The sequence below is a fragment of the Notolepis coatsorum genome (genome assembly GCF_963971535.1).
Source record: "Notolepis coatsorum genome assembly, chromosome: 7".
Classification (NCBI taxonomy): Eukaryota; Metazoa; Chordata; class Actinopteri; order Aulopiformes; family Paralepididae; genus Notolepis; species Notolepis coatsorum.
This window is the reverse complement of record NC_140171.1, coordinates 128960417-128982012: the sequence shown is the minus strand read 5'-3', so window position 1 is coordinate 128982012 and position 21596 is coordinate 128960417. Positions and strand designations below refer to the sequence as shown.

Here is a 21596-nt window from a genome sequence, read left to right as displayed (position 1 = left end):
TCAGATCGAGACTTCTGTTTGAGCTCGATTTCTCTTTCAGCACTTTTAGTATGGAATTCCTTTCACTGGACATTATGAGAGATTTAAATACGTCGGACTTCAACAGATAAAAAAAAATGAATTACCGGCTATTACACCCTGTGGAATATACAATTGTGAGGTCAGCAATTGTGTCCCAGTGGCGGAGAGCGTGCTGCGTGCTCAGGGCCGACCTGCTGCGTGACACAGGGAGATGGAGGCCATGGTCACTCAGATCACTCCCCAGAGGACCGTGTGCATGTTCTGCTGCTTCTAGGGTTCTAGGGTCAGGGCTTCTAGGGTTACGATTAGGGATTAGATGCGAGTCAATGGAAAGTCCCCAGATGTAGTAATGTACTGCATGTGCGTGTGTGTGTGCGTGTGTGTGTGTGTGTGTGTGTGTGTGTGTGCGTGTGTGTGTGTGTGTGTGTGTGTGTGTGTGTGTGCGTGTGTGTGTGTATGTGTGTGTGTGTGCGTGTGTGTGTGTGTGTGTGTGTGTGTGTGTGTGTGTGTGTAAGCTCACTCCACAGAGTTTGGCAGAGACATACTGTACTAAGCCTATTTCACTGTTGTTAGTATTGGCCACCGGGCCAGGGCATGTAGGAAATAGAAGAATTAGGCGTAGACTTAATAACCATATTATTATTATTATTATTAGTAGTAGTAGTAGTAGTAGTAGTAGTAGTAGTAGTAGTAGTAGTAGTAGTAGTAGTAGTAGTAGTAGTAGTAGTAGTAGTATTAGTATTAGTAGTAGTAGTAGTAGTAGTAGTAGTAGTAGTAGTAGTAGTAGTAGTAGTAGTAATAGTAGTAGTAGTAGTAGTAGTAGTAGTAGTAGTAGTAATAGTAGTAGTAGTAGTAGTAGTAGTAGTATTAGTAGTAGTAGTAGTAGTAGTAGTAGTAGTAGTAGTAGTAGTAGTAGTAGTAGTAGTAGTAGTAGTAGTAGTAGTAGTATTAGTAGTAGTAGTAGTAGTAGTAGTAGTAGTAGTAGTAGTAGTAGTAGTAGTAGTAGTAGTAGTAGTAGTAGTAGTAGTAGTAGTAGTAGTAGTAGTAGTAGTAGTAGATTATGCACTTCAGGAAAGAACATGAACAGCAGAGTAGCCATAAGTTTCAATTTGGACCAACCCCCTGATTTACACACATTCTTATAAATATCTTGGTTTCACCTTTAATGAGTACATGAGCTTCATAGAAGGAAGGAAAATAATGTCTGAGTCAGCAGGAAGGGCGCTAGGGGGTGTGTTGAGTAAAAAGAAAGTGTGCACTGACCTTGGGTTTTCAACATTTACACAATTATTTGATTCAATGGTGGGTTCTGTTTTATTTTATGATGCTGGAGTATGGGGTTTTGATGATGCACCTGAATGTAATGCTATCCAGAACCGGGCCATAAGATACTTTTTAGGAGTCCATAAATACACAGCAAAAGGGGCTATAGAAGGGGACATGGGGTGGGACTCTTGCTTGGTCAAGCAAAAAGCTGAAATGGTGAGGTTATGGAACTGCCTGGTCCAGCTGCCAAATGGCAGGGTGACAAAAAAGTTTTTAATTGGGACAGAGCACACGGTCATCCCTGGTCAAGAGAGATGTCCATGATTTTTTCTTCTACTGACTTAAGTATGATTTTTATGAACAATCTGCAGTGTAAGGTTCACATAATTAAAACAAAATTATCAACAATCCATCAGGATAAGTGGAAGGTGGAGATTTGGAAAAAACCTAAACTTAGAAAATATGTTGCAATTAAAAATGAGTATTTTACTGAACCTTATGTAATGTTAAACTTAAAGAGAAGCCGGAGGTCTCTGTGTGCCCAGTTGAGGTCTGGCACCCTGCCATTGGCTGTGGAAGTGGGTAGATTCCAAGGTAAACCTGAGGAGGAGCGGTTGTGTGTTCTATGTGATCTGGGAGTGGTGGAGGATGAATATCATTTAGTTTTTTATTGCCCTTTGTACACCGATTTGAGGAGGGCTTTATTTGAGAAAATTCAAATTGTAAATCCGGATTTGTTTTGGCAGTCTGAGAGTTGTATGCTGAGTTGTTTTTTTGTGGAGGACATCTTCAGTTTTGCAGGATTTTTGGAGAAAGCATGGCACTTGAGACAAAACACACTTTATCCTATATAACTGTATTTGAATTCCTCTTGTTTCTTTGTTTATTTACATTACGTACAGCTTGTGTTATATTACGTTTTATTGTATTTTCTTGTATTTTCTTATTCTTGTGGCCATCTTGGTCTATATGTCATTTGTCAAGTAATTGGTCAAGTATATTATTATATACTTATTGTTATGTGTCTTGTAAGCCCATATGGGCTGGGCATACACCTGTATGTAAGACACGAAAATAAAAAAAAACATCAAATCAAATCAAATCAGTAGTAGTGGTAGTAGTATTAGTATTAGTAGTAGTAGTAGTAGTAGTAGTAGTAGTAGTAGTAGTAGTAGTAGTAGTAGTAGTAGTAGTAGTAGTAGTAGTAGTAGTAGTATTAGTAGTAGTATTAGTACTCAACTAACCGCCTCGGACAGTCCTTCATACCAGCGGCCATCAGGCTCCACAACAGTGGGCAGGGACTGCTGCCAGACATCCAACTAGAACTACTAGGAACCTAAAAAGGACAATAACACTACCTTATGCATACTGCACCTTATGTGAATACTATGATACTGTGAATACTGTATATTTCAGTTAGTTAGATAGTAAATTATATTGACTTGTTATTTTGTTTACACTGCTTGTGTTGTTTTTACTACCTGTACCCCCCCCCCATCCCCCATGCTGCTATGATGCCTGAATTTCCCCAAGGGGATCAATAAAGGAATATCTTATCTTATCTTATCTTTAGTAGTAGTAGTAGTAGTAGTAGTAGTAGTAGTAGTAGTAGTAGTAGTAGTAGTAGTACTCAAGTAAGTTCATAACGCTCATAGTATTGATACGGACTGACACGCTTAATTTGTGGCTAGCTGTTGTGCTACATGGACCAAAATACTCGAGCCATCCTGGTTCACCAAACTACTTTTTACAGACAGTTAACAGTGGCAGTGCGGTAGTGAAAGGGTTAACCTTCTGTAGTGTGGTAGTGAAAGGGTTAACCTTCTGTAGTGTGGTTGTGGAAGGGTTAACCCTTTGTCGTGTGGCAGTGAAAGGGTTAACCTTCTGTATTGTCGCAGTGAAAGGGTTAATATGTTTCCCTTTTTTTTTTTTACAGATTTTTAAAACGAAAATGATCACTGTCGTGTTAGCAGCAGCGTTGCAGAAAAGATCTCCATCCATACTGGTAGTGTGGTAGTGAAAGGGTTAATGTGAACTAGGCCTAAAACAACCAACACCCTCCGTAGCAGAGCTGCTGCAGGGTAACTGCTTTCCTTATCAATGACCACGTCTTATTGAATGTTGTTTTTATATTTTTTTGGGCGCTTTCTGTATTTTTTCACCCATCCCAATTTAGTCATTATGCCAATTCCCTTCCTGGTCGTTGCGGAAATTGCCCCACTGTCGGCCTGGGGAGGGTGTAGAACTACCACATGTCTTCCTCCGATACATGTGGAGTTGCCAGCCGCTTCTTTTCACCTGACAGCGAGGACTCTCACCGGGGGAGTGTAACGCGTGCGGAGGTTCACGCTATTTCCCCCAGATCCCCTCCCTGCTGAACAGGCGCCCCGACCGACCAGTAGGAGTCGCAGTTTACAACGACCAGGACACATAACCCCACCGGCTTCCCACCCGCTAACGCTGCCAATTGTGTTAGTAGGGACGACTGACCAAGCTGGAGGTACCGCTGACAGCTGAATTCGACCTGTTGAATGTTGTTTTGGGAAAAAGGCAGACAAACGTGAACCTGACAACAGTGAATGAAAATCTACCATCTTCCTACATGTCTTCCTACATGTCTTCCTGTCTGTCTTCCTACCTGTCTGTCTTCTTCCTATCTGTCTTCCTACCTGTCTTCCTATCTGTCTTCCTATCTGTCTGTCTTCCTACCTGTCTTGCTACCTGTCTTCCCACCTGTCTTCCTATCTGTCTTCCTATCTGTCTGTCTTCCTACCTGTCTTCCTATCTGTCTTCCCACCTGTCTTCCTATCTGTCTTCCTATCTGTCTGTCTTCCTACCTGTCTTGCTACCTGTCTTCCCACCTGTCTTCCTATCTGTCTTCCTATCTGTCTGTCTTCCTACCTGTCTTGCTACCTGTCTTCCCACCTGTCTTCCTATCTGTCTTCCTATCTGTCTGTCTTCCTACCTGTCTTCCTATCTGTCTTCCCACCTGTCTGTCTTCCTACTGTCTTCCTATCTGTCTTCCTAGCTGTCTTCCTACCTGTCTTTCTATCTCTCTTCCTACCTGTCTTCCTACCTGTCTTCCTACCTGTCTTCCTACCTGTCTTCCTGTCTGTCTTCCTGTCTGTCTTCCTATCTGTCTTCCTACCTGTCTTCCTGTCTGTCTTTCTATCTCTCTTCCTACCTGTCTTCCTACCTGTCTTCCTACCTGTCTTCCTGTCTGTCTTCCTACCTGTCTTCCTGTCTGTCTTCCTGTCTGTCTTTCTGTCTGTCTTTCTATCTCTCTTCCTACCTGTCTTCCTACCTGTCTTCCTACCTGTCTTCCTGTCTGTCTTCCTGTCTGTCTTCCTATCTGTCTTCCTACCTGTCTTCCTATCTGTCTTCCCACCTGTCTGTCTTCCTGTCTGTCTTCCTACCTGTCTTTCTATCTCTCTTCCTACCTGTCTTCCTACCTGTCTTCCTACCTGTCTTCCTACCTGTCTTCCTGTCTGTCTTTCTATCTCTCTTCCTACCTGTCTTCCTACCTGTCTTCCTACCTGTCTTCCTACCTGTCTTCCTGTCTGTCTTCCTGTCTGTCTTCCTGTCTGTCTTTCTATCTCTCTTCCTACCTGTCTTCCTACCTGTCTTCCTACCTGTCTTCCTGTCTGTCTTCCTATCTGTCTTCCTACCTGTCTTCCTATCTGTCTTCCCACCTGTCTGTCTTCCTGTCTGTCTTCCTACCTGTCTTTCTATCTCTCTTCCTACCTGTCTTCCTACCTGTCTTCCTACCTGTCTTCCTGTCTGTCTTCCTGTCTGTCTTCCTACCTGTCTTCCTGTCTGTCTTTCTACCTGTCTTCCTACCTGTCTTCCTACCTGTCTTCCTACCTGTCTTCCTACCTGTCTTCCTACCTGTCTTTCTATCTCTCTTCCTACCTGTCTTCCTATCTGTCTTCCTACCTGTCTTCCTGTCTGTCTTCCTGTCTGTCTTCCTATCTGTCTTCCTACCTGTCTTCCTGTCTGTCTTTCTATCTCTCTTCCTACCTGTCTTCCTACCTGTCTTCCTACCTGTCTTCCTACCTGTCTTCCTGTCTGTCTTCCTACCTGTCTTCCTGTCTGTCTTCCTGTCTGTCTTTCTGTCTGTCTTTCTATCTCTCTTCCTACCTGTCTTCCTACCTGTCTTCCTACCTGTCTTCCTGTCTGTCTTTCTATCTCTCTTCCTACCTGTCTTCCTACCTGTCTTCCTACCTGTCTTCCTGTCTGTCTTCCTGTCTGTCTTCCTATCTGTCTTCCTACCTGTCTTCCTATCTGTCTTCCCACCTGTCTGTCTTCCTACTGTCTTCCTACCTGTCTTTCTATCTCTCTTCCTACCTGTCTTCCTACCTGTCTTCCTACCTGTCTTCCTACCTGTCTTCCTGTCTGTCTTCCTGTCTGTCTTCCCATCTGTCTTCCTACCTGTCTTCCTGTCTGTCTTTCTATCTCTCTTCCTACCTGTCTTCCTACCTGTCTTCCTGTCTGTATTTCTACCTGTCTTCCTACCTGTCTTCCTGTCTGTCTTTCTACCTGTCTTCCTACCTGTCTTCCTACCTGTCTTCCTACCTGTCTTCCTACCTGTCTTCCTATCTCTCTTCCTACCTGTCTTCCTACCTGTCTTCCTATCTGTCTTCCTACCTGTCTTCCTGTCTGTCTTCCTATCTGTCTTCCTACCTGTCTTCCTGTCTGTCTTTCTATCTCTCTTCCTACCTGTCTTCCTACCTGTCTTCCTACCTGTCTTCCTGTCTGTCTTCCTGTCTGTCTTCCTATCTGTCTTCCTACCTGTCTTCCTGTCTGTCTTCCTGTCTGTCTTCCTATCTCTCTTCCTACCTGTCTTCCTACTTGTCTTCCCACCTGTCTTCTGTAGCTCTTCTTGGAACGCCTCTGAAACGCGGCAGTGCTTCCAGTAGGTTGACAGTACTCGTCGGTGTGCTCACTGCTCAGTGTGTGAGAGAGAGAAAGCCACACGAATTGGAGCCTTGGATTCGCTCCAAAAAGACCCACGAAGCCCATCACTGCATGTTCCAGATCTCACTGGTGCCAGAGGAGACTAGACTCTTTGTGTCTAATGCCATTATAACAGACACAATCTGACCCTCACGTTCTTCACATGCTACACAGCATAGGTTACAGTGAGAACATTATGTTTTTATTTTTTGTATTCAGCATATTTTTAGCATACAATTAGCTTTTGTCAGTCATGATCAAATAGTATTATTTTCATTAGGTGGATTAAGTGGGTCTCTGTAAATGGTAAATGGCTGCATTTATATAGCGCTTTTTATCTAAAGCGCTTTACAATTTGTTCCTAACATTTGACCCATTCACTCACACATTCACACCGACAGCAGAGGCAACCATGCAAGGTGCCAACCTGCTCATCGGGAGCAGTTAGGGGTTAAGTGTCTCGCTCAAGGACACTTCGACATGCTGCCCGGGAGGAGTGGGAATCTAACCGGGAACCTCCGGATTACCAGACGACTGCTCTACCTCCTGAGCCACTGTCGCCCCGGCATGATCTGTATGACAGATCATAGAGGCGGTGCTATGCTAGAGGCGGTGCTATGCACAAAAAGCATAGTGAGCATAAGATGAACCTGGTTGGACTTGACCCAATGCCCTAAACACAACACCAAGGAGAGACTTCAGCCCTGGTGGAGGTCATTCCCCTACTCCCCCTCAACAAAGACCCCCTGTTTGACCACTGCCCCCGAGGGACTCTTCAACTGCTGTCGACGTGTGTCCACCCTCGGAATCACATCATAAACATTGACATTGACCATTTCTTCCCCTCAGCGTACGGTTTCATTAAGGGGAATTTCAGCATTTCCAGAAATGTAATCAAAATGTGCCTCTTGTATAACTCACAGACTCTAATGACTTCCCTTCGGACAGAAGCGGCGAGAGGGAGATCATGGAGAATATCTGGAGGGCTAATCAATGGCAGATGTGTGATAGAAGTCTGGTGGTCTGCTTCCACAGCCGGTCTTTGTGAAGTAGCACCTCGTTTAACCCCTGTCTGGCCACTGACTGGCTTCTCGGAAATGTGGAAGTAATTAACAGACCCCTGCGAGGTTCCAGACGCCCTTCAGCCGTTAATATTATTCTGCAATCTGTTTTGACTCTGATGGGTTTGAATTAGTGGCAAGTAGGGCTGAACAATGAATCAAAGTTTTATCAAGATCACAATAATATTTTTTTTTTAACAAATATTTTTTATTTTCCATTTTTTAACATGAAACTAGACAAATAATACAGTAACAGTAATAATCAATGATAAATCACAGGACAATGACAGAAATAATAATAACAATAATGACAGTCCAGTAATTAAATCAAAATGAATGTAGATTAAAAGACATAAAAATAATATCACAATAATATATAAATAATATATAAATGTTCTTACGTACCCCAGTTGCTATTGCATGTACTTATTTGTATTTCATTACACGTATATATGTACATACTTACCAACTGTTTCGCCTGTTTTATAGCAACACTACTATCACCGACATCTAAGAAGGGAGATCCCCCCTTGAACGGCCCTTCTAAAGTTTCTCCCCTCCACATTGCCTGTGGTGCTTTTTTCCTATTGCTAGGTTTTTAGTGAGTCTTTCCTTACCTTCGCGTGGGGTATGTCTGCGAGTGTTGCATTTATTTATTTAACATTTTATTTTGGATTTCATGGTGTTTTTTTGTTCTTGATTTATTGTGATGTTTCTTCTTGACTTGTTTAAAGAAGACGTGTCCGGCCCATGGGGACATTAACGTGTGTTGTCGGGCCTTACAAATACATTTGATTTGATGGCCCAGTGCAATATCCAAATCACAGGAGGCGCAATATTTGTTAATGGTGAAATGTGTGTCAAAATACCATTCTAAATTAAGTACTGTGGGATTAACTATTTAACACCCTATAGGCTTGGTTTTATTTTCACATTTTGTAAAGATCACTCCCTAATTATATATAGAAAACATATATATTTATGTCTTGTTTATATACATGTATATATATATATTTATTTAGATTTTGTTCTTGCCTGAAGAGATTCTTGGTCGATGAGTTGATTCCATGGACAGATCTGTCAAGTTTGGGGGGAGATCTTGAAATCTGGTGTTTGCCAGGGATAGGTGTGAAAAGAGCTGGTCGACTAGTGGAGTCGCGGTCGACTACGATTGATCGACTGGTCGACTATTATGGGAGGACAGCCTTGATATTTTCGAGATTTGTGACAAACATGAATATATGACAGATGCATATAGTATCTGAAAGAGAATTCATGTAAAATGTTTTGTCTGATACTGAATGTATGACCTACAATGCAGTGACATCTCCTTAGCAAATGACCTCAATACCTTCTATGCGAGGTTTGATGCTGGTAATAACAACACCAGCCCACAAGTAACGGCAATGGGGGGGGGGGGGGGGGGGGGTCTGCTGCTGATGGAGACTCAGTGTTCAGGGTAACAGAGCATGAGGTGAGGCGGACCTTTAAAAAAGTGAATATCAGGAAGGCAGCAGGACCGGACGGCATCCCCGGCCGCGTCCTAAAAGTCTGTGCCGACCAACTGGCCCCGGTATTCACTGACATATTTAACCTGTCCTTAGAACAGGCTGTCATCCCCACCTGCCTGAAGAAGTCCACTATTATCCCTGTACCCAAAAAATCCAAGCCTGCTTGCCTCAACGACTACCGCCCTGTAGCTCTCACCTCCATAGCCATGAAGTGCTTTGAGAAGCTAGTAAAGGGCTACATCTGCTCCTCCCTCCCCGTCAACATGGACCCCCTGCAATTTGCATACCGCCCCAACAGGTCCACGGAGGACGCCATAGCCCATGTGCTGCACACAGCAGCATCACACCTGGACAAGAGGAAGGGGAACTATGTGAGAATGCTATTCATCGACTACAGCTCGGCATTCAATACCATAGTCCCCTCCAAACTCATAGCCAAGCTCAGGGACCTGGGCTTGAACTATGACCTCTGCCAGTGGGTCTTGGACTTCCTGACGGGCAGACCCCAGGTGGTGAGAGCAGGCAACTGCACCTCCTCATCCATCACCCTCAACATAGGGGCCCCCCAGGGCTGTGTTCTGAGTCCCCTCCTCTACTCCCTGTACACACACGACTGTGTGGCTCAGCGGAGTAGCAACACAATCATCAAATTTTCTGACGACACAGTGGTGGTGGGCCTGATCTCTGCCAACGACGAGAGGGCCTACATGGAAGAGGTCAAGGTCCTGGCGGGATGGTGCCAGGAAAACAGCCTCTCCCTGAACGTCAGCAAAACAAAGGAGATGATTGTGGACTTCAGGAGGTCGGGGGTCAAGGACTACAGCCCCCTCAGCATCGACGGGGCACCGGTTGAGAGAGTCAACAGCTTTAAGTACCTCGGAGCCTACATATCCGAGGACCTGACATGGACCACACACATTGACAGTGTTGTGAAGAAGGCACGACAACGCCTCTACTTCCTCAGGCGCCTAAGGAAGTTCCAAGTCAGTCAGAAGATCCTTAAGAACTTCTACTCATGTACAATAGAGAGCATCCTGACTGGCAACATCACCTCCTGGTTTGGGAATAGCACTGCACAAGACCGAAGCAGACTACAAAGAGTGACACGTTCAGCCGAACGCACAATTGGAGGGGGGCTCCCCACCCTCCAGAACATTTACAACAAGCGGTGCAGGGGCAAGGCTAAGAGAATCATTAAAGACTCCAGTCACCCGAACAACTGCCTCTTTGAACTGCTGCAGTCAGGCAAGCGATACCGGAGTCTCAAGGCGAGCACAGAAAGACTCAGAAGAAGCTTCTATCCCCAGGCCATCAGGCTGCTCAACGAACAATGAACACTACACAACAACAACCATCAAACGCACATAGCACACACATCCACACGCACACACTCACTTTAAACAAACACACTGTAGCACCCACTCCCCACACTTTATAGCACACACTCACTTTAAACAAACACACTGTAGCACCCACTCCCCACACTTTATATTTATTGATGAAGGATTGCACTACAACTCGTACACCTTACTGTAAATTGTACCTAAATTGTACCTCATCCCATTTCTGCTTTGCACTATATAGTATTGTACATTAGTACACTGCATAGTATATTGTATATTATATGGTAACTCAGTTACGTCTATTCTGCATCGAACATTGTACATATGTCTATACTGAACACTGTGACCTCATTTTCTACTTCTAATTTACATGCTATACTATGTTATTTGATACTATCTTGTCTAGCACAGTCTCTGGAGCGTAACAGTAAGAAGCATTTTGTATGAAAGTATTCTGTACTTCTGTATGACAACTATTAAAGAAACTTGAAACTTGCATACATACAGCAGCGTTTCCGTTAGCCGGTAATTACCGGTATTTGACCGGCAAAATCTGTTGAAGTCCGACATATTTAATCTCTCCGGTCATAGTGTCCGGTGAAAATAGTTCCCTCTGGGCACAGTTTGATTATTTGAATTGTATTTGGATGGGCTGGAGTTGGGTGGCCTATGCGATGAACGAAACAATCATTGCGTTTGTTGTCGTTGCTTCGCTCAGCGAGAGCTTGCTGCTGGATTGCGGAAGGCATGCAGCTGCAGACCCACAGAACCCACCAGCTTTGCTGGCACAGTGCGGTCCCCAGACCTGGAAAGCTGCTCTGCGGGTCTGCAGCTGGATGCTTCTTGCAAACTAACTGCGGCCGGCTCGCGCTGATAACAGCTTTCATTGTTGGACCGGCTGCTTGGTGGAGCAACGATGAAACGAATGTAATGAATCGTTCGTCGCATGGGCTATTTAATTTTGGCCTGTTTTGGTACGGTTCGGGTGGTCAAGTTGTGCTTGGAGGGAGTTGTTTTCACCGGACATTATGACCAGCACCAAGTCGTTGGGAGGTGGAGATATACATCACGCAAACCCACGATAATGTTGCCGTCTCTCTCTGCAAAATTTCTCAGTTCTTCGCTTGATATAATTAATACAAATGTCCAATATAACGGAATTCGTTAGCTCATAAAAATGTGATTATAACAGACTGCTGTTTAGTGTCGGACCGACTGCCCACATACGCAGTCTATTTTATTTCAAGTCAGCAGCAGCACGGAGTATCGAGGGACTTATTTTATTTGGAATATATTAATGACTGTATACGCAAAAGTAGCCTCGTTTTAAGTAATAATATTATAAATCTACATGCCTTGAGGATGACATTCTTTATATAGCCTGCCTATCAATTGTTTTAAAGCTCAATAAACTATGACCGGAATTAATCTCATTTGTCCGGTAGATTGAAATCTTGCAGGTCACGGAGACCGGCAACAATTTTTTCTAACGGAAACCCTGACATACAGACATCTTTATTTGGTACAGATCCCTGCAAAAATCCCACTATGATCAGTTGAATATGTTTTAATAGGCAAAAACAAGATAATTCCCTCTAATAGCGCAAATCATATTGCAATCACAATATCAGTCAAAATAATCACAATTAGATCTTTTTCCCAAGTCGTTCAGCCCTAGTGGCAAGTAAACAAATCATTTTACTCCATCTCGGGCTTCATTTCCTCTTTGGTAACTTTGATTTGATTGAAGTTTATTTAATCCCACCCCTTTTTACTCATCATCAGATCATACTATATTGACTTTACTCATTCATACTTTACTAACTGCTCATTTTTTTGTCAGACTTATATTGAAAAAATGTATTTAGTTAACAAAACATTTTTGAATAATACCTTATTAATATTTGCCAAAACTGTAGGTTACCCTGTATAGTTTCTCTAGCCATTTTATATACATATATACAACTACATACCTACATATGCAAATATACATATATATATATATATACATACATACTATACTGCCAGTTATCAAACCCCTTCTTCATCTCTGTACAAAGTTCAACTGTGTCAAGTGTGAGAGGAACCAACGCAATGTAAAGACTTGCATCAGTAGGCTCAACACATTGTGATGATATCTATCCAGTGTTCAGCTGTACTATGATGACATTATTGACATTTGTGTGGTGGTGGTGTTGTTGGGGGGGGGGGGTGACACATGAGTGTTAACCCTTTCACTACCACACTACCAAATGGTTAACCCTTTCACTGTGACAATACACAAGGTTAACCCTTTCACTGCCACACGACAAAGGGTTAACCCTTTCACTACCACACTACAGAAGGTTAACCTTTTCACTACCACACTACAGACGGTTAAACCTTCTGTAGTGTGGTAGTGAAAGGGTTCATCTATACAGCTGGATACTCAGTGAAATGAACCGGGTTAGTGAGATGCTCAGGGCCACAGCTGAGCGGCAGCAGCTGTCCTTCACTCATCTCCAACCTACAAACCTCCTTTCCAGCTAGGATACCGGGAATTCTGGTAGATGCACAACTGTGGTAAGAGGCTGGGATAGCGGTGCATCTGAAATGACGTGGCGTGACATAGACACAGTGCACATAGACTGTACACATAGACACAGTGCCCATAGACTGTACACATAGACACAGTGCCCATATACTGTACACATAGACACAGTGAATAGACTGTACACATAGACACAGTGCATAGACTGTACACATACTAGACACAGTGCACATAGACTGTACACATAGACACAGTGCACATAGACTGTACACATAGACACAGTGCATAGACTGTACACATAGACACAGTGCCCATATACTGTACACATAGACACAGTGAATAGACTGTACACATAGACACAGTGCATAGAATGTACACATAGACACAGTGCATAGAATGTACACATAGACACAGTGCACATAGACTGTACACATAGACACAGTGCACATAGACTGTACACATAGACACAGTGCACATAGACTGTACACATAGACACAGTGCACATAGACACAGTGCACATAGACACAGTGCACATAGACTGTACACATAGACACAGTGCACATAGACACAGTGCACATAGACTGTACACATAGACACAGTGCACATAGACTGTACACATAGACACAGTGCACATAGACTGTACACATAGACACAGTGCATAGACTGTACACATAGACACAGTGCACATAGAATGTACACATAGACACAGTGCACATAGACACAGTGCACATAGACACAGTGCACATAGACTGTACACATAGACACAGTGCATATACTGTACACATAGACACAGTGCACATAGAATGTACACATAGACACAGTGCACATAGACTGTACACATAGACACAGTGCACATAGACTGTACACATAGACACAGTGCACATATACTGTACACATAGACACAGTGCACATAGAATGTACACATAGACACAGTGCACATAGACACAGTGCACATAGACACAGTGCACATAGAATGTACACATAGACACAGTGCACATAGACACAGTGCACATAGAATGTACACATAGACACAGTGCACATAGACTGTACACATAGACACAGTGCACATAGACTGTACACATAGACACACGCTACCAATATCCATGTGAAACCGGCAGCCACAAACAACACACATCTAGTTCTGAGTGGCACTCATTCACAAGTCCTCCTCACCCCCCCCCCCCCCCCCCCCCAGCCACCCCCCCATCCAAGGTCCGTTCATGCAAAAGCGCAGTATGTGAGCACTAGAGAGTGTGAAGAAGAGAGGGGGGGGGGGGATGGTGAGACAGGCCAAACAATCGCAATCCGCACCGTCAACAGTATGAGCTTCTCTGCGCCGAGACGTGTCTGTGTGTGTGCTCCTACTGTACATCACCAGCTGTCAGAACGTGACACGAGCAAGGTCAATACGCTGCAACACGCTTCTGTAGAGTCAGGCTTTTTCAAAAGGCACATCTCCAATATTCCTTATTAGGGCTGAGAAAATATAATACTATTGGGATTATTTTAGTCAGATATTGCAATTGCAATATGATTATTAATGATATTAGAGGGAACAGAATACCATTATCATTTATGGTCATTATTTTCATTTTCATGAAAAGAAAAAATAGGGGGGGAAATGTGTAGGCCAAGGCATCTCTGCAGCCCCACAATACTTAATTTACAATGTTTTTTTTTGCAATTTGTAGATATTGCTCTAATCCATATTGCGGTATTTGATAATTTTTTTTTATAATTCCAATAAAGTGGGTCTGACTCTTTTTTTTTTTTTAAACAAAGTGAGCACCACATACAGTGCTGAATAATAATGCCCCCCATGTTTTATGTGGGTGATAATACAAATATATATATATATATATGTAGTATGTATATATACACACTGGAGGATGACTACACTGTGTATTGTTGACACAGAGGAAGCTTCCTTCTACTGACTGATATGGGGCAATCGAGGCCTGATGGGACTGCCCAGTTCGTCGCAACCCCCACTGGCCAGCCCTCACAGACACACAAAGAAGCTATTGTCCGGCACAATGCGGGTCACCCTCTCAGCTCTCACTGGTATGATCCCAGTCAGTCACTGGTATGATCCCAGTCAGTCACTGCGCTTAGAGCCTGGAAACTTCCCAACCACAAGGCAAGTGTCTCCCAAGGCATCATTCAGTAGTGATGGTGATTGAGCTTAAGCGCATAAAAAGGAAAACACATATATTTTGAGAGAGAGAGCAGAGAGAGAGAGAGGGAGGGAGGGAGAAATACAAGGCAAGCGTCTCCCAAGGCATTGTTCAGTAGTGATGGTGATTGAGGTTAAGCGCATAAAAAGAAAAACACAAATATCTTTTGGAAGATATGCGCGGAAGAAGGCAAGATTGGCCGAGTGTTTTGAAAGATGAACAGTCTGTTTTTTACAAGGGGAAACAAAGTAGCAGCTTCTGTAAACTACACCCCCCGTTCACCATTTCCTTGCAGTTTCAGTCAGACAACTCAAGACAACAAGATCAAACCCTTCTCTCTTCATTGTCAAGTGGTTTTGTCATCCAAGACGCTGACAATTGAAGGTAGAACATCTTTTACAGCCAATTTCTACAACCAAACGAGCACACGTGTTCTGCGGGCACAGCAGAGCACGCTCACTTCTCCCACTATGTTCCATGCATTCCAGACATTGCTGGCAAAATTCATTCATCTCCTGAGGTGGAAAAATAAATAGCAATAAAGGCCAACTGCTCAGAGAGATTTCCACTTAGATTACTCGTGGTTCCCCGGGTGCCACTTGATACTGTAATGTCTCAGCCAAGGCCATAAATTACAAAACCTAGCTCTGCAAAATTACGGAGCTGGACCAACGCACTGCATCTATACTCTCATGAGGGCTCGAGCCTGACCACCAGTGTAACGTGAAACTAGCTACTGAAGTACAGTAGTTTCATAGCAATTCAGTCAATTCTAGGGTTCATTGTTAAACAACATTTACGAGCAAACTGTGACACATGCTGTTGGTCCCCGAAGGTCATTTGATATGAGGGGCCTACAGACTCCTTGTCCCTCCTAGAGGGAAACATTTAGTCGCCTACAATGTCCATTTTTACATTCTGGGTTCAAGTCTTGGTTAATAACTAACCACAGTGAGCAGTGTTGGTATTTGTGAGGAACAGATATTCTATACTAAAACTAAATATACAAATCAATATTCATATCATAATCATAAATATATATAATATATGTATTTTTTTCTTTTTGGTTAAAAATAAAACTGTTCAATCACAGGAATAAGCATAGTTTAAGTCACAAGTGGAAATACGGATTCCATCATTTCTGTTTGTACTTGTAGATGCAGTTTTACAGCTGAGTGCTTCTGAAACCAATAACACGACTTGAATCTCTACTGATGACCACTACTGACTCTGTAAGTTGGCTCTGACATCATCACAGTCTGACGCTTCCACGCCACTGACTTAAAAACTGACCACACATGCTATCCTACATAAATCCTTGCAGCCTATGAACTGTTCACACCCCCTCACCTTGTAGCCTATGAACTGTTCACACCCACTCAACTTGTAGCCTATGAACTGTTCACACCCCCTCACCTTGTAGCCTATGAACTGTGCACACCCACTCAACTTGTAGCCTATGAACTGTTCACACCCACTCACCTTGTAGCCTATGAACTGTTCACACCCACTCAACTTGTAGCCTATGAACTGTTCACACCCACTCACCTTGTAGCCTATGAACTGTTCACACCCACTCACCTTGTAGCCTATGAACTGTTCACACCCACTCACCTTGTAGCCTATGAACTGTTCACACCCACTCACCTTGTAGCCTATGAACTGTTCACACCCACTCACCTTGCAGCCTATGAACTGTTCACACCCACTCAACTTGCATTCTATGAACTGTTCACACCCACTCACCTTGCAGCCTATGAACTGTTCACACCCACTCACCTTGCAGCCTATGAACTGTTCACACCCACTCACCTTGCAGCATGCATCTGTAAGCTGACTCTGAGATGGCGTAGATGTGAGGTGGCATTTCGTGCCTTTTCTTGCCTCTGTACATCTCAATGATGTTCTCCGAATATATGGGTAGGTTTTTGTAGGGGTTTATGACCACACAGAAGAGACCAGAGTATGTCTGTAAAGAGAAGGGAAAAAAGAAAATATTATTATTTCTAATCAGAGCTTTTCATCATTTGAGTCTCAAGTCTAACTTGATGGATCATCATTATGTTGTCATCATGTCAGAAAGAGCTGTGCAGAAGATTTGCTGTTATACAGATGGCAACAGATGAAAATAATATATTAAGCTATTAGCCTTTACTTTTCAATGTAGGCCTACTAGCCATGATATTAAACCATGTTATTTGGTTTGTTTGTTTATTTCTTTATTGTTATTTGCACTTACAAACATACATTCTGGAATAAAAGAAGTAAAAGAAGAACAGTTAAAATGTGCAGGAAAGGTCAAAAAGCATTTTAGCAATGAAATACATTTCTTTATAGAAGTTAAGGGTATGGGATTTCATAGAAAATAGCACGTAATTCTGTCTTGCTTTTATCCTGTCTATTTCATGCTCTATGTCTATTTTCCAGCTGTGAAGCACTTTGGGCTGCAGTACAAATACAGTGTATTATTATGACATAATCCTCAGTGTAGCTTATTGTAAGTTCTGTACACGACCCTCAGGTGAACTGTTGGCTCTCACACAGAGTCCACACACTGTACAGCACAGCTATTCTTTCTGAAATACTCTATTTATATTTAATTTATTATTCTCGTACTCATATTCTGTACAGAAGTGACACATTTTTATTCTTTGATCCTTTGAGCCACTGCATTTGCACAATATAGCCAATATTTCCTTTAATATATATAATATTCTAATCAAATTATTTATATTATAGCCATGGATACAATACTATGGCTCATTTGACATCAACTATCCATCGTTCAATATGTGAAAAAGAATAAATACTTTCATGTATACATTCGCGTGTTACCGTGGTGAATATAAGTATAGTTTCAGAGTGATCCTGGTTAATTCCATAAAACGGCGCTATGGAGGAATACGTGAATTTGACTAAAAGCGTTGGCATTGCTCGCCTGGACACGCTACTATTTACAAATCAAATGTATATAATAGGTATTGTGTTTCATCATGAATGCATGAAAGGGGGGGGGTTTATGCTTTGATCGTCACCAACAGCATACGTTCTGGAGTATGTTACACATGGTCGCAACGATCAATGTGAAATCATGGTTGGATCAAAGCAGGATTGATGTCATATAGTCCTTACCTTCACTAGGAGGTACCCCAAAAAGAATATTCCAATTGTCTGATCGCGATTTCCAGTATTGGTGTCCATTGTGTCGCCAACATAATCCACCACAACACATGCATCGGGGGCATTGGACGCGTTCCAATGCCATCGAGTGAACCGCTAGACTCGCCTGACCAAGAAAACTCCGCCCGGAGACATTTGAATGTAACACCGTGTGTGGAAAAAAGGTTTCGAAAGGTGGGCGATACTGCCACTACCTGGATGCAGCCGGTATTGCACTCTAGCGATCCCTATGGTAACCCTGAGGTCCGTGTGAGAGAAATGAATAAAAACATTGAATAAAAGAAATAACGATGAAAACCGAACTATACTCGGGTCTGGCGCTGAACGGTTGGCGAGTTAAACCGACTTAGCTCGGGTCTGGCGCTGATTGAGTTAAGGTGGACGCACAGGAGAGATTTAGACATCTTCTATATCATGTGAACGTTTACCTCAATGTGTAACAGTTTTCCTTCTTGCCTAAAAGCATGCCATGCGGTGCCGATTACAGACCCACAGATGAACACAGAAACCCAAGGCTGAGAGCGAGACTGCAGTTTTTTCTGGCAAGCTGCCAAAGTCACCTATCTCGAGATTCCTCCTGCACTCCATCCACCCTCCTCTTCCGTGCCTCCACCCCCCACCTCGATACTGAGCTTCCTTCCTCCACCCCCCACCTCGATACTGAGCTTCCTTCCTCCACCCCCCACCTCGATACTGAGCTTCCTTCCTCCACCTCGATACTGAGCTTCCTTCCTCCACCCTCCACCTCGATACTGAGCTTCCTTCCTCCACCCCCCACCTCGATACTGAGCTTCCTTCCTCCACCCCCCACCTCGATACTGAGCTTCCTTCCTCCACCCCCCACCTCGATACTGAGCTTCCTTCCTCCACCCCCCACCTCGATACTGAGCTTCCTTCCTCCACCCCCCACCTCGATACTGAGCTTCCTTCCTCCACCCTCCACCTCGATACTGAGCTTCCTTCCTCCACCTCGATACTGAGCTTCCTTCCTCCACCTCGATACTGAGCTTCCTTCCTCCACCTCGATACTGAGCTTCCTTCCTCCACCCTCCACCTCGATACTGAGCTTCCTTCCTCCACCTCGATACTGAGCTTCCTTCCACAGCACAGAGACTCAGGGTGACCCTTATAGATGACCCTGTCGGCTACATGTGGGTTTACAGTATATAGATGACCCTGTCGGCTACATGTGGGTTTACAGTATATAGATGACCCTGTCGGCTACATGTGGGTTTACAGTATATAGATGACCCTGTCGGCTACATGTGGGTTTACAGTATATAGATGACCCTGTCGGCTACATGTGGGTTTACAGTATATAGATGACCCTGTCGGCTACATGTGGGTTTACAGTATATAGATGACCCTGTCGGCTACATGTGGGTTTACAGTATATAGATGACCCTGTCGGCTACATGTGGGTTTACAGTATATAGATGACCCTGTCGGCTACATGTGGGTTTACAGTATCAAAGTTCCCAAACATGGAATACAAGGAGATTTAATGAATGCTGCATTTGGATCAGTTTTATTCAAGACAGCAGCCTGATGATAAGATATGTGTTCCTTGAAATGACAATAAAAAATATCAAAGAAGAAAAATATAAGAATAAAAGGTAAGAACAAGATAAAATATGAATAAATAAAATAGAGGTGAGGTTCTGCTCTCTATCGATGATAATAATATAACACAATGCACGTTTGTAATGTCTGGCATATCTGCTGCAATCCAGAACAGTCCATTAAGTAAAGAAGAGCGGGGTATCTCTTTCTGATCTCTTCTCCTTGTCTGACAGCACCCCAGGCCTTCATCCACCTCTCTCTATCTCTCTCTCTCTCTCTCTCTCCTCTGTCACTCCTCCCTTCTGTCACGTGGCGTCTGGCCCCGCCCTCCTTTATGCTCCTCATCCCCTCTTCTGTCCACCTCTCTCTCTCTTCCTCTGCTGATCTCTCTGCCTGGCTGGACTGCAAAGCCACATTCCTCTAATGATGCTGTCTGTCCAGGGCAGTGGGCTGTGGGGGCAGAGCCTGCTAACCCAGTCGCTGAACCGGAAACAATGGCGACGTGACTGGGGGAGTGGCATGCATATTGTCATTTTCTCCCCCCGCTCTCTCTCCCATGATTTCAGAATACCGGAAGTGTTGCGGTGGTCTATACATAAAGATTTAATTACCAGTCAAATGATACTAGGTCAAATGTGTCTACTGAAAGTGTGTATAAACTGTGAGGGAGAGACTCTGCTGTGACTTTTGGGATGTGTATGTAGATCCTTCTGCTACTCTCATATGCTGCAACTTGGCCACACTCCACACAGGCCAGCAGAAACAACTAAAAACCACAGAGAAACCTTAGAGCAGTGGTCACCAACCTTTATTTTTTTTCTTTTTTTTTGTATTTTCTTTTTTAATAATTTTTTAAACATAACATAGAATTAGACATACAAGCATTAACAGTAAACATCCAATGAAATCGCCATTTAAATAAATGTAGTATACGAGATATACACCTAATACTTGCTATCTAATACCCTACATACATATGCTCTCACTCGCTCACCCCCCCCGGACCCCCACTTGGATAATCCATCCATTATCATTCGTTCCTAACCAGGCACTACAATTCATATGCTAGCTTTTATTCTCTCCACCACTTCTAACCAGATTGCAATTTTGGCTTCACTGACACCCAAAATTCTTGCTGTAGATATTTCTAGATAGATCACATCGAGATATGTAAGAACCCATACCTTCCGACACATTTTTTCCGGTTGAAACCATCGTGATGCTATCAGCTTTTTAGCCGCTGTGAGACCAGATAAAACTAATCTCTTTAGCTGTATAGGGGCTGCATACTGAAAAACATCATTCAACAGCAATACAGAGGGGTGTACAGGTATGTTCAGAAATAAGAATTTTGATAATTGCTGGGCCACTTCTTTCCAGAATATCTTAACTGGTGGGCAATCCCAATACATGTGCATAAATGTGCCCTCATCCCCATTTGTACATAAGGAACATCTGGAGTCTTGTTTAAGTCCCATTCTGTTCAATCTTATAGGAGTCAGGTATGTCCTATGAATATAATTAAGATTAATTTGTTGATGGTCCGGGTTACGTGACGCAATTCGAACGTTTGCCCAGACTTCTTGCCAATCAAAATTTATTTCCAAGTCTGGTATATCCCTCCTCCAGACTGAGTCTAGGGGGAGGATTCCATACGAGGACGTTAGTAAGTGATGATAAAAATCAGATACGAAACCTCTCGATGTCTCTCTTTCATAGAAGAATTTGTGAAATCTATGGTGCTCAATTGGTATCCTTAATGGGACTCCATGAGCCTTCAAACAAACCAATAACCGTGCGTAAAAATAATATGTGGAACTGGTGAGATTAAATTTTGTATGTATGTCTTTATAGCTACAAAAACCCCGTTTGTTGAAAACATCTCCTAATGTGTGTATGCCCTGCTTTTCCCATTTATGGTATCTTATAGGTCGTTTTCCAATCAGGAGTGCATTGTTATTGAATAGGGGAGTATGACTATGCCATTA

The 21596-nt window shown here is 43.2% G+C and overlaps 1 protein-coding gene across 1 annotated transcript in view; it reads right to left on the bottom strand.

The window, feature by feature from the left end:
- The window catches only part of LOC311231764 (myosin-10-like), a gene marked incomplete at its 3' end in the record, with an annotated part of 144919 nt that overhangs the window by 86023 nt on the left and 37300 nt on the right, over positions 1-21596 (bottom strand). The window contains exon 3 of the mRNA XM_084318387.1: positions 16678-16834. Within this exon, the coding sequence (XP_084174513.1) occupies positions 16678-16834 (157 nt within the window). The remainder of the gene's footprint in view (positions 1-16677; positions 16835-21596) is intronic.